This window comes from Mchenga conophoros, linkage group LG16, assembly GCF_057382185.1.
Source record: "Mchenga conophoros isolate Kocher_MC1m ecotype Shallow Benthic linkage group LG16, M_conophoros_male_GT1.1, whole genome shotgun sequence".
In the NCBI taxonomy this organism is placed as follows: domain Eukaryota; kingdom Metazoa; phylum Chordata; class Actinopteri; order Cichliformes; family Cichlidae; genus Mchenga; species Mchenga conophoros.
In genome coordinates, this window is record NC_140541.1 from 33,302,716 (window position 1) to 33,316,137 (window position 13,422).

Consider the following 13,422-nt stretch of genomic DNA (forward strand, 5'->3'; position numbering starts at 1 on the left):
AGAGACAGACAACCATTTGCACTCATACTTATGGGCAACTTATAATCACTTGTTAACCTTACCCCACTAAGTGGTTGTCTTTGGACTGTGTGAGGAAGTTGAGGTACCTATTTAGACATGGGGTTAACATACAAACTCCACAGAAAGACCTTCTTGGTGTTAGGCAACAGTGTTAACCATCATGCCACCCCATATTAAATTAAATTAAATTAAATTAAATTAAATTAAATTAAATTAAATTAAATTAAATTAAATTAAATTAATGTTACCTGCTTGATGTGATGTGACATCCTGTGTGCAGGGATAAGAACAGGCATGCCATTTGGACATTTCTTTATTTTTCATTTTTTATGTATTTTTGATTGATTGATTGATTGATTGATTGATTGAATCTTTATTTTGAACATGTTGAAAAAGTACAACAAAATAGAATTAAAAGAGACAAATGAACAAAGCAAAACAAAAGGAAAACGAGCAACCACAACTCCAAATAACGTTCATGTTCAAAAAGGAGCAGGAAGAAGCATAAGCTTATTTAATCCCACCCCTTTTCCACTATCTAGTATCAATAGACTACAGAAATACCTCCTTGCAATTACATTATATGTTATGTGTAATTTTTTTAATATATATATATACATATATGTTTCTATCTATCCATACATACGTATATACACATACGCACATATACACATTTTCAATAACCCCATTAACACCTCAAGGATACACAACCTACAAATATATATATTTATATACCCATACCAACATACCCGTGCACCCGCATACACATGAAAATATTAGACAAGAACACCCTATCAAATCTCTACCTTTTCCCTGTACCCTGTAAAAACCATATCCTTAAACCGCTTTTTAAACTTTTCATATTAAATTAACATTTAAATATTAAAAATAATTAAATTTTGTGTAACAGCACGCCACACTAGCCTTAAAATCACCCAGGAAGCACCAAGTTAACTTATGTTCACTGCACTTGTTATGAAAAATAAAAATAAAAAATAAAAATTAATATTTAAATATTAAATTAATATTTAAATAATTTATGAATTTAAATACATTTAAATAAATGTATTTAAACATTAAATAAATAACATGTATTCCCATAGTATTTATTCATTGGCGTATTGATTGGTGTGAGCCGTTAGGGGGCGGGGAAACGGCCTTACAAGTCAAACCGTGGAGTTAAAAATACCCCGGGTAAAAACTCCCTAAAACGCGTCTACTTCCGGTGGTGTCCGTCTACGTCGTGCCGTCTGCACTGTCTGGGAGCTGAGCACAACAGGAGGAAAAAGCGTTTCTCTTGCAGCAGTTTGTTCGTGCAAATACCTTCACTGCTTGCTACTAGCTGTAAGTCTCGCACTCTGGGATTGTCGGAGGTTTCTTTTCCTTTTTGTATTTAATTGAATTCAACTTGGTTTAGGAAGAGTGGTTGTTCGGGGGTCCGGCTATATCCTGGGAAAAAACAATCAAGGGAGGCGTTCCTTGTTTATACAACTATTTGTGAGGGTTGGGTTGCTGCTAAATACCAGGTTTACACCAGTTTCATAACAAGTGCAGTGAACATAAGTTAACTTGGTGCCTCCTGGGTGATTTTAAGGCTAGTGTGGTGTGCTGTTACACAAAAGTTAAGCAGATAGTGACTTTTTTTTCCTGGGTCTTTCTGTAATATCATTTGCATGTCTGCTGACAAGAGCAGCAGTTAATGACCACAGTGAACACTATTTGAGACTAATATTAAAATTTGAGTCATTAACCGCCGCACTCAGTGCTGTATATATGTCATTTGTCCGTTAAAATAACGATGCACTTACTGGACTCTGCTAGCTGTTTTAATAACAACTTGAGCTCTGATCTGTCCTTTATCTATTTAGAAAGTGTTTAACCAGTTACATAAGGCCCTCCACCCCCGTTATTGTTATACCAAGTACTACAGACATACTTTGATAGTGTAATTTGATTTTCAAAATAACAGCTGCACCATATAGAGATAAAATTCATACAGTTACAGTCAGCTTGTTTTTTCAGAGCTAAACCCGGTACATGCTGTTACTGTGATTTATCTAATTATAAGCCACTTTATTAGATACATTCGGTATTACCTTTTTAAAGATTGGACATTTTTTGTAATCAGAGATGCTCTTGTGGATAACTGATAATTATTTGAGTTAGTGTTGTTTTTAAGTTGCTGTTGTCAGCTCGAAGCAGATATTTCAACCATATCAAGCAGATATTTTCTCTGGAGTCTTTTTTTTTTTTTTCATTTTTGGAACGTCTTCTGTAAACACTAGAAATGGTTTTGTGGACATTTTTTAAATATGTCTAAATGCATTTCTGGCTAATTTACCGATATTCGTCTTAATGAGTGTTTTGACTGGTGTATCTATTAAAGGGGCTGAGTGTTGATCATAGTTGACCATCCTATTGAATTTGATTGTTTTTGTGGAGTTTTTGTTTTTTCTTTTTGTCCATGTTAAAATGCAGTCAGATTAAAAGTTTCTGCCACTGAACTGCAACAAACCTTCACTGTTGTCTAAGAACTTAAAATTAGTAAATGTAAATGAGACTAAACACAATAGATTACAGTGAGTTTCACGGAGGAGTTAAGTGTGAGGAAACTCTCATTTTAAAAAGTTGGATTTATTCATTTATTTATTTATTTATTTTTTAGCAAAACGCATCAGAGGTACCCATTTAGACATGGGGTGAACATACTCAATAAGAGGTGGATTAGTGATGCTGGATTATGGTGGTGTTATCTATAAATACAACTCCACCCCTAAATCCCTGCAATCAGTTTCTCTCCACCTCGATGCTCAGCTCTTTGAATTCAGTTTAAACATTCAACCTCCAGGTTTTTTAACACAAAACAGGTGGAATAGCTTTTTTTTATAATGTGTATAACAGAAGTGATTTTGTGAATGTCTTTCTGTCCACAGACCAGGATGAATGTGGGTGTGGCTCACAGCGAGGTGAACCCAAACACCCGAGTGATGAACAGTCGAGGGATTTGGCTGACCTACGCACTTGGTGTTGGTGTGCTTCACATCGTGCTCCTGAGCATACCCTTCTTCAGCGTGCCCGTGGTGTGGACTCTAACAAATGTCATTCACAACTTAGTAAGTTCAGTTTTCTCTCATGCTGTGTCAGTGCTGCTATCTGAGCTTCAGAAACAAACCAGGCTGTTCAGGGGTTTTTCTACATAGAGAAAGGCTGTTTAGATGGTGCCAAAAGGAGCAACAAAAAATATGATTGAGGGGGGGGGGGAAAGAATGCAATTCAATGCTTTGAATTGCATTGCATAAACTGAAATATGACATCTCTGACTTCCAGCTGCTGTATTTCACACAGGCGCTGGACAAGCCAGCTAAACTGCAGTGGTTTGGTCATGATTTTCAGTCTGTTCACGCTCCAAATGTCTTGCAGGAAATGCTCTGAGTTACAGCCCAGACTGACCTGGTGGGTTGAGCAGTAGTTTATTTCAGGTTTGCCAACACTCACTCACATGTGACACGCTTTCGTTAACCTGTTTCAGCAGCAGCTCTGATTCCAAATCTTGCACTTGCTGTGTCCAAAGACATGAGGATCTCGTGGATTAACTTTTATTTCCATTAGCAACGTCCCCAAAGCAACAGGAAAATCAGCATGTGCTCAAAGTAGAATTCATCCACTGCTAAAGTTTCTCTTATATCTTATAAATATTAATGAAAACCATCTCTCGCAGTTTCCCTGAAAAGTCCACTTCACTGGATATTAAAGTCTCTAAAATTTATTTGCATTTGTTTATTTTTAACAAGTACTCAGGAAAAATACTGACAGTGATGCGTTTTCTTTGTTTTGTTTTTTTTCTTTTAAGATGGAACAGAGCCCTACATCTTTGATAATATCAGATTTCTATAATCTGGTTAGTAATGGCCACATGTCACAGAAAAATGGTCAAATAATGCAGCTGTGGTCATCTACTGAAGGCCTTCTCTGAGCAGGACGATGTACTGATATTTTACTATACAGTATGTCTATTTATCTTGCTATGTTTTTTAAGATTCTAGTGGTGTCAAAATATATCACGTTGTCTTTTTGATTATTTTTACATAAGTGGGATGGTGAGGTCAGATGCTGATTTTGTTTATTTGTCTCCAAGTTTACTAAGGATCTGTATTGGTCCTGAAAAAGCCACATTGGTCAAAAGACTGAAAAAGTATTCGCCTCCAAAATTTAATTTGAATACATTTTCTTTTATTAGAGGGTTAATAAACAACAAAGTTAACATTTTTAAATTTAACAGATCAAAGTGAGGTCTTCAAAATCCTTGTTTTGTTCTAACCAACAGTCCATAGTTAAAATAAATAAATAATTAAAAAATAATTTTCTGTGTTTGGCAAGAAAAGCATTAAATTCTATGTAAAAGTGTAAAGTGTGCGTGTTAGTCCCCATAGGGAAATAGTTCCTCTGCATTTAACCCATTCACCCAGTGAAGCAGTGGGCAGCCACCAGTGCAGCGCCCGGGGAGCAGTGTGTAGGGACGGTACCTTGCTCAGGGGTACCTCAGGGTAGCCGTTCAGTGGAGTCGAACCCCCGACCTTCCGATCATGGGCCACCACTCTACCTACTGAGCTATCCCCTATATTATTTCAAGAAAGTTTTGTGTTAATTCTGATTTCTAACGCTTATCAGTTTGATTCAGGAACCCTGTTTTGTCTTAAGGCGGTTTTCCTTGTGACAGCCTGATGACTGACCTATTATGATAATTTCCCCATGCCTCAAAGTCTGACAAGAGTGACCTTTCATTGCTGCATGGCTGGCCTCAAATGAAGAGAGTTGATGTGGGTGACGTCATTGAACAGTTTGAGCTCAAGGATTGTGTATCACAGCCAATAAGGAAGGCTATTAACAGTAGCGGCTGAGGTCAACTATAGCCTATTGTTTTCCACCACAATACACCATCAGTGTGGTGATTATTTCTTGGCCGTATGTCAGCGCTTAAGTTTCATTACATTTCCCTCTGTATTGCAGCTTTTTCCATCTAAAGCTCCAGTGTTTTGGACACAGACATGTAATTAGAACCTCCCAAGATGGCTAACTTACGAGGGGAATCCCAAAAGTAAGGTATTTATTTTTTGGGAAATACAAACAACCATTTATTTTCCATAATATTCGCATCATTTTAAAGCTTGAAGACTTATTTTTCTACATAATCACCATTTTGGTCGATGCATTGTTGTAGACGCTGTGGCAGTTTTACAATGCCCATGTCATTACCTGCTCACGGCCGCTGCAGAATTGCCTACTGGACAAATGTTCTTTCAACTTTGGGAACAGGTGGTAGTCACTGGGTCTGAAGTCCAGACTGTAGGGTGGGTGGGTGATGAAGTTCCAACAAAAGTTTGCCAGGAGATCGACATGGGCATTGTAAAACTGCATCGACCGAAATGGTGATTATGTAGGAAAAATAAATAAGTCTTCAAGCTTTAAAATGATGTAAATATTATGGAAAATAAATGGGTTGTATTTCTAAAACAATAGGAGACCTACTTTTGAGATTGCCCTCGTAGTTGACAATAAGAGGACATCACATTTCTTTTTGGCCAGTCTGTCAGTACACTATTGACCGCAGTTTCCACTCCACAGGGAATGTATGTCTTCATGCATGCAGTCAAAGGCACCCCTTTTGAGACCCCTGACCAAGGAAAAGCCAGACTTCTTACTCACTGGGAGCAGCTCGACTATGGCGTTCAGTTCACCTCATCTAGAAAGTTCTTCACCATCTCCCCAATTATTCTGTACGTATTATATACCAATGATTCTTTCTGAACCTGTTGTCTTTAGACATGTACCTCCAACCCTGATAGTTCTGTGGACATTACCATGTGTGAGAGAATGCCAAGTGGAAACTTCTAGGAAAATGATACTAGTGACATGGAACTACCAAAGATTTTGAATCCATGAATGCCCGTTTGAGCCTGGCTCCAACAGTGACACAGACTCCCATGTTAAAATGCTCTACAGCAGAAATAAGATGTTTACAGCGTGCCACAAAAAACCTCTTAGTTTCTATGGTTGTACAATAGTAAACCATTAGCCATTGGTGGTAGACTCCACATCCTAGTAACTGCACAGAAAACTGTATTAATTAACAGATAATTAACACACAATTCTCTGGAAGGCACAAACTCTGTGGAGAGGTACAGCTCAGTGACTTCAGTTGGCTGAGGTGAAGCCTGGCTGCACATCTCAGCTTCCACATGTGAGTCAAAGAGACTGTCCCTGAAAATAAAAACATCTAAGCATTTCTGGGCCTGAGCAGAGGATATGTGTGTCTTTTATTTTTATCCTATAAATGGTTTCAGGACTTACCTGAACCATTTTACGTGATTAGGGGAGTTCCACAGGGTTCAGTATTGGGTCCAGTCTCATTCACATTGACCAACTATGATGTCCGTTTTTATGCTGGTGACATAGTTCTGTACTGTATAGTTGTTATGATAGTGTGAAAGACGGGAAACTATTCATAGAGCCCAGTGGCAGACTGGAAAAAATGTTTTACTTTTTGTGTCTGTGGAAAGTGACTTACTTTAGGAGGCGTTGTATTTATTTATCTATTTTTATTTGATTGAAACCAAAATGCTGCAATGTATTTCTAACACACTGTCTTTTTTTCCCCACCTTTACAGATACTTCCTGGCAAGTTTCTATACAAAATACAACACAACACACTTTGTCATCAACACTGCCTCGCTTCTGAGTGTCCTGATCCCCAAACTGCCACAGCTGCATGGAGTCAGAATTCTTGGCATCAACAAGTATTAATAATTGTAAATGCTGCGCCTCTCAGCAACTGAAGCTAATTTCTGTGTAGTCTGTACCGCCGATGTGTGTACCAAGTCATACAGTTTGTGTAACGGCCACTGTTGTCGTATAGTAACACCAGAGGGGTGCACTACGAAACGAGGTACGTTGAGCCTAAAGAGTTTTCAGCGTCATGAAGGTAGCTCTGTTTTTTGTTTTGTTTTTTGTTGTTTTTTTTTAAACCAGATGACTCAGCTCTGGGCGGAGGCTACATTCAAAGTTTTTGTGTAACATTATCTGTTAATGAGCAGTACAGATTTTCAGCTGAGGTTATATATGCAAAACCTGTTGAGCCGTGTGTTTGTAATGCCCCCAAAGAAGCTGTGCGGTTTTAGTTGAACAAACTGTTACAGCAACAGGGATTTAAATGCATTAGGCTGGCAATGCAGAAAACGTGCTTTTATGTTTGTTCATAATTTCCTGCTGATGTAAAGCAGAGTAGAACACTGATTTGTCTAATATTCAGTCAGTAAACTTACTTCCACTTTGAAATGGCCAAAAACTCAAGTGATTTTCATCCTTTGTTATGGGACAGGGTCAGGCCTGAATGCACTTCCTGAGTTGTGTTAGGAATAAACTGCAGCAAAGAGAAAACACTGAGCAGTGTGTGATCGCAAAGCTCCACAGCTCTGCCCATGTTAATCAAAATTCTTAATATCTTTAATGTTTGCTGATCTCTCCTTCAAAATTGTTTCCTTGGACACCACTATGGCTAGTTTTAGATCGCGAAATCCTAGAACTTGTTCCATGCATTTCCACCCCATAAATAAATCCTACTGGCACAAACTTAGAAACAACGACGTAACCCGAATTGGAAGGCAGTACCTGCAGTTGACCAGTGGTTCACCAATGATTCAGAGATTCTGCCCATCGTTATTTTTATTCCCATATAAAATATCCGATCCACTGCAAGAAATACTGTGGAATAATGACTTCACAAACCTGCTGAAATGAAAGACGGGTTTTAAGGTAGAACTCTCATGGCGGTGGTAGAAAGGAAGGAAAAGATCACGCAAAGTTGTTTGGAAAAGTTGACAATGAGTGAAGGGGGCAACTAGAACAGGGTTCCTGCAGACTGATTTTGAAGGTTGTCTGAATCTGAAAAGGCATCCCTAGTTTTTATTAGTCTCAAATTTCCTCAGATTTAGAGAGGTAATTTAACGTCTTGAAATGTGGTTGGTCAGAGCAGTTGCATTGCTCGCTTTACTCAGAAATGAAGAAATGTAAATTCGCTGAATATTGGCTCTTCATCCAAGCATTTGTGAGTCACAATATGTTTTGTTCAGGAAGTGCCACAATGGGAATGAAGGTGCGGGGGAAAACCCCTACAAGTTTTGGTTCAGTTGCAAGCAGTTCTGACTAGTTGCCTTACATTGTTTACCTGCATAGTCTAGCTTTTTGCTCAACTACAACTACACAAGACAAACAACATGCATTTAAAGCAGTGAAATCTATATGTAACATTTCTTACCCTGTGGAGGCTTCATCTTTTTTGCACATGCATTAGGTTTTGTATAGCACTTTTTACCTCCTGAAGTCAGACATCCTAAAGCGTGTGTGGCAGAAAGCAAATTAGCCGAAGCTGTACAGAAGAAATGACCATTGCTTCCATGTCTGAAACATGAAGCCAGTGCATTAGTGCCTTATATCTGCAGTCTTTTAATGGTCGAGTAATCTGGCTGCATAAAGAAGCCAGATTTTGTGGAAATATTTGGAATAATTACCCTCCCCTCCCCCTAATTCATCCACTTGCTACATTTTCTACTTTTAAATGTTTAAAACATGCAGTTTTGGTTTTTTTTTTTTTTTTTTTTTTTTTTTTTTTTTTTTTTTTTTTTTTTTAAATTAAGCTCCCCATCAGGGTCAGAGGCTATAGTTATGTGAATGACAAGCCAGTGCTACAGGAGTTGGTCAGATCCAGCCCATCCTCGTGGTGTCATAAAGCTAAGATGGCAACAGCACATACTTGCACAGACGCAAACTGAAATGAAAGTGGAAAAAGCTGCAATTCAGGCGAACTGGGAGTGATTCAGGACATGATACAGAAACGGTGTGAGGAGTCGAGACTTCCATGGAGCGATCAAAAATCAGCGTGCATGAGGAGGCAATGTCAAAGTGAATGGTTTCATTTTTTTTTTTCATGGGCAGAGATTCAGAACTTTTGTATTGAGTCCCATCTTTGTAAGAAACTTTCTTTCTGGCCTGATGTTTGGCTGTAGTAATTATCGTAAAGTCTTCACTGCTCAGTGTGATCTGCTCCTTTTTTCTTCAACACAGAGTCGGGATAAACACATCTCACCTTCATGACACCTGTTATCTCTGAAAGGAGGCCTGGCTGTGTTCAGTTTGCTTTGTGGTGCATCCCTCTGGTTTAAAGATGATATGTCTGTACATGACAGGATGCCATACGCATTACTAACTTATGTGAATATTTAATGATGTATTTTCGGCCTGCGTCGACCTGGGCGGGCCCAGGCATCAGTGAGGCTTTAGGCTGAGTTTACTTTTCTTCCTTTCTTTGCTCTCATCTCACACACAGTGATGCAAATTGTGTTTCTAGTCACAAAGATGTTGCAAATGTATTTTTCAAATATGTCTTACTTTGTGAGGGTAGGAGCCCATGGCTCGCTGTTTACCGGTACAGTCTGGTTTTGTAACGGGTGTCAGACATTTTCGTGCTGAGGAAGAACAGAATCAAGCTCTTCAGGTGCATGATTTCCTTTGTGAATCATTTGTAACCAATCAGAACAGCAGGCGTTTCTCATTGTACTCTTTGTGAGTGCGTGTGAGTGAATGTGTGAGTGAATATTATGTCCTTTATGTAGAAATGAGACAGATTATTGTTGTCAGATTAAGTGTTTACTGAGGGAGCTCCAGTGTCTTTGTGATGAACTTACACTCATGTAGCCACTCTCTTCATACTTTGAGGGATTATTTGATTTGTTTTTGTTGTTTTTTTTTGGCTATAATTGAGGCAGCGAGTCCTACTTTGTTTGGCCATAGCTTGTAGTACTTGATATTTCTGGTTCTTAATCTTATTAAAATGTTTGCCCTCCGTCTACTCCGTCTCACGTCTTAATTGCTTCGTCGAGTTTCTGAAGTTGACGACTACAATGAGGCTCTCAGGTACTTTGCCACAAAAGTATAAGCTGAGAAATGAGGAATTCTTTCAGGACTTATCAGAATTTCACAGATGTTACTCTTCAGTGCCTGAAGAGTAATAATCAGCTGTATTGGATACCTTTGTTTAGGAGTGCTATCGTCACAGAGCTATCAGGTTTCATCTACATAAAGGCATATTAAATAGGAGCTATTCTGTTTACTTCTACCTGCATGTCTTCATCCGTAGATTTTATTATTCAGTTCAAAATAATCCATATTTATCTCATCCTGGGTTTATCCTCAGTTTATCCCCTGTCCGAAGCAAGAAATTTTAGCCCCTTCTTTTTTAGGTCAACTTTTCCCTCACAACCAGAAGATTTCAACAGCCTGAGATGACCTATATTAGTGATACACCCTCTCTATAACTTCACATGAGTTCATGAGATCTTCATAATCTCTTACATAAATAAAGCAGCTCTACTAACTGGAAGGTCACTGGTTTGATACCCAGCTACTCCAGAGTATCCTTGGGCAAGACACCGGAGTTGCTCCATCCTTGTGTGAATGTTGGGTTAAAAACACTTGTAGGACTGAGTGAACAAAATTGGTAGTAAGAAAGTGCTCAGAGTAGAAAAGCAATAGAAGTACCTGTCTATTTCAGCTACAGTGAAGGTGTCAGGGTTATTCTGCAGCCACCATGTCTTTTTCTGAATCTAAATCATCGGTGTAATTTGAGTCTAAATTCTAAATTAAAACTAATCAAATAAATATCAAAGAAATACTGCTTGTGATTTTCTCCAGAACTTTCCTCTAACTGAAGTTGGAATGAATGAATGTATTTGCAGTAAATAAAATTGACCACTAGATGGAGACGAGCACATCTGAGCACTCACTGGTTTTGCAACTTTAGATTAAATGTAATAATAGCAGTAACAGCAGTTCAGTGTTTTAACCCGGAGCTGGTTTATGGGTGACGATGTATAAATATGTTACATAACACATGAGGATTGTTTCTAGCATAGTAGAGAAACAGTTTCTGCAATCAGATAAGACCAAAGCAGAAAACGCCGAATCATCCTTTTCACTAATGTATACTTCAGTCCCCTACTGAAGTATTTTTTACTATTCTGAGCTAATGGGTAAAAAAAACAAAACAAAACTAACGGTAGTGCTGTGCAATACTTCGAATTTTTGTATCAATGCAATATGAAAAAAAGAAATTACAGGACGAGTATTGCCAATACCAATACTGATAATTTCCTCTTATAAAGGCAGTTTATGGAGGTAAAAGCAGTGTCGTGACTTATGAGACGAATCATCAATAATTTACAATTCACTGATTTTTACTTTACCCAACAATCCGTTAATATAGCAAAACGCACCTTTCAGCTTTTCGTGTATATTGAAACTGGCTTTTTTTGGAGATAAGGAATGAAATGCGCCTGACTGAAAAGCACTTTTTGCTATAAAACTGACATGATGATCAACACAAAGATTCAGACATCTTTCATAGCACATGATTGAGGTATATTTCTTTTAAAATAAATTTACAAGTAACGCAACAGAGTGGACTGCATACTGAACTTGACTAAAATATACATAAACTGCTATCAGCCCTATGAATGAATATCATGGCAGAACACTATTGAGATCTCTTTTATTTCCTTCTGTGATGTTTTGCATGCAGCATAGGTCTTCCCACTATGGTGAGTGAAATAAGTGCAGGAATAACATATCTTTTGTCCAGTGTGTTCACCTCGTTCCCGAAGCTTTCCTTAGTCACCGCATTTACATTGGTGATTTCAGTGTGTCATTGTGCACTGGATGGATGCGCCGACTCACCGGACCGGCTCGCTTTCAGTTGTTTCAAATGAGAAGCTCCTCACCTTCAGTGTGTCAAATTTAATGTTTTTGTATTTTTTTTTTAAGTCATCCAGACTCTACCTCCAGGAAACTTAAGGTGTGCGTGGGGCACCTGTGACTTTTTCCACGCAGACACATCATCAGGTAGTGATTCAAGGAGTTTGCTTGGTTTGCATTTGCTTTGTGTTCTATTGTAGAAGCACACATTTTCTGTTTCAGCCAATCATGTACATTTACCTTTGAGAATCCAAATTTGAAATTGAGATTCAAATTCAATTATTTTTGCAGTTAACATCAAACTCTGCAGAGTTATTGTAGATGTATTAAATTACTGGGTAGGAGATCAAGAAAAGAAGGGATCTCCACTGAGGCTGTTTATGTTAAAGAGCCAGAGTTCTGTGCTAAACCCCTGTCTCTGATGCTGAAATAAAATAATTCTTTATTATTTATTTGATTTGTACGGTCAGCAAAGAGGAGTGACCATCAGCTGAGAAAGCACTAAAGCTGTGATGTTTGCTTTGAGAGTGTTGATGGAGAAGTACCAGGAGAGGAACTGATGTACTGCATGAGGAAGTGGCAGAGGAGTGTGAGGTGTGCAGCACAAGTGACTTAGTTTCAAGGGATTATATCAGTGATCTGTTCTGAGCCTTTTCTTGTTTACAGTGGTGATGGGCAGTCTGACAGGTGAGTTCAGCCAGGAGCCTCCGTGGACTGTTAGGTTTGCAGAAACCACTGTGATCTGCACTAAGAACGGAAAGCAATTTGAAGAGAGCCTGGAAAGGTGGAGGTGTGGAGAGAAGAGGAATGAAAGTCTAATAGAAGCTAGACAGAATACATGTGTGAACGACAGGGAGACCAATGGAAATGTGACGGTGCAAGGAGCAGAAGTAGTAAAGATAGTCTGAGATGGTTTGGACGTGTGCGTGGGAAGTTTAAATCCATTAAACCTTTCAGTAAACTGCACCAGTTTAATATGCATGAAGTAAAAGAGCAGAAACTAGCATTGCTACCCTGGATGTCTGACCCGGTTTCTGATAATTCACTGGAGAAAACTTCAAAAAGTGTATGCAGGGTAAACATTCGAGGGTAATAGCACCATGTGGCATGGGCAGCTGTGATAGATCTCCTTCGATGAATTTGCATGCAAGGCTCATCTTCTAGCTTGATTCGTCCTGTGTTCTCCTGTCATCTGGACATCTCCTATAAGTAAGAATAAGGCTGCAAATTGCTGGAAAATTGAGGAGAATTAAAAAGAGCCAACTCCCACATACTTTGAGGGCCTGTAACTTGATAAATATTCATAAAAAGATGGTAAAGATTTGCATGGCTTTATTAAATATACTAAAGTTATCTTGCAAATAAATGTTAATAAATGATCAGTTTGAGTATCAGCGTCAAAATGTGTAGCTTAGATGACCAGAAGTTTGGTTGTTGCCGTTGTTTCCACATTTGACTGGAGTCAAAGTTTTGAAGTTTGTTTCTTTTTCTGTCCCTTTATGACTCACCTGAATTCCCTTGAGTGATGAGCTCCATCCAACAGCCCTGCATACTTCACTAATGAGCTTTCATTTCCTTTTACCGGTACATTATCAGATC

The 13,422-nt window shown here is 38.5% G+C and overlaps 1 protein-coding gene across 1 annotated transcript; it reads left to right on the forward strand.

Moving 5' to 3' along the window:
* The first annotated feature begins 1,203 nt into the window (after nucleotides 1-1,203).
* On the forward strand, nucleotides 1,204-9,922 carry ormdl1 (ORMDL sphingolipid biosynthesis regulator 1). Its single transcript, XM_085249013.1, has 4 exons — nucleotides 1,204-1,365; nucleotides 2,955-3,134; nucleotides 5,644-5,795; nucleotides 6,687-9,922. Exons 2-4 carry the CDS (start codon nucleotides 2,961-2,963, stop codon nucleotides 6,820-6,822), a joined length of 462 nt encoding a protein of 153 aa, XP_085105139.1. The 5' UTR covers nucleotides 1,204-1,365; nucleotides 2,955-2,960; the 3' UTR covers nucleotides 6,823-9,922.
* Nucleotides 9,923-13,422: the final 3,500 nt, after the last annotated feature.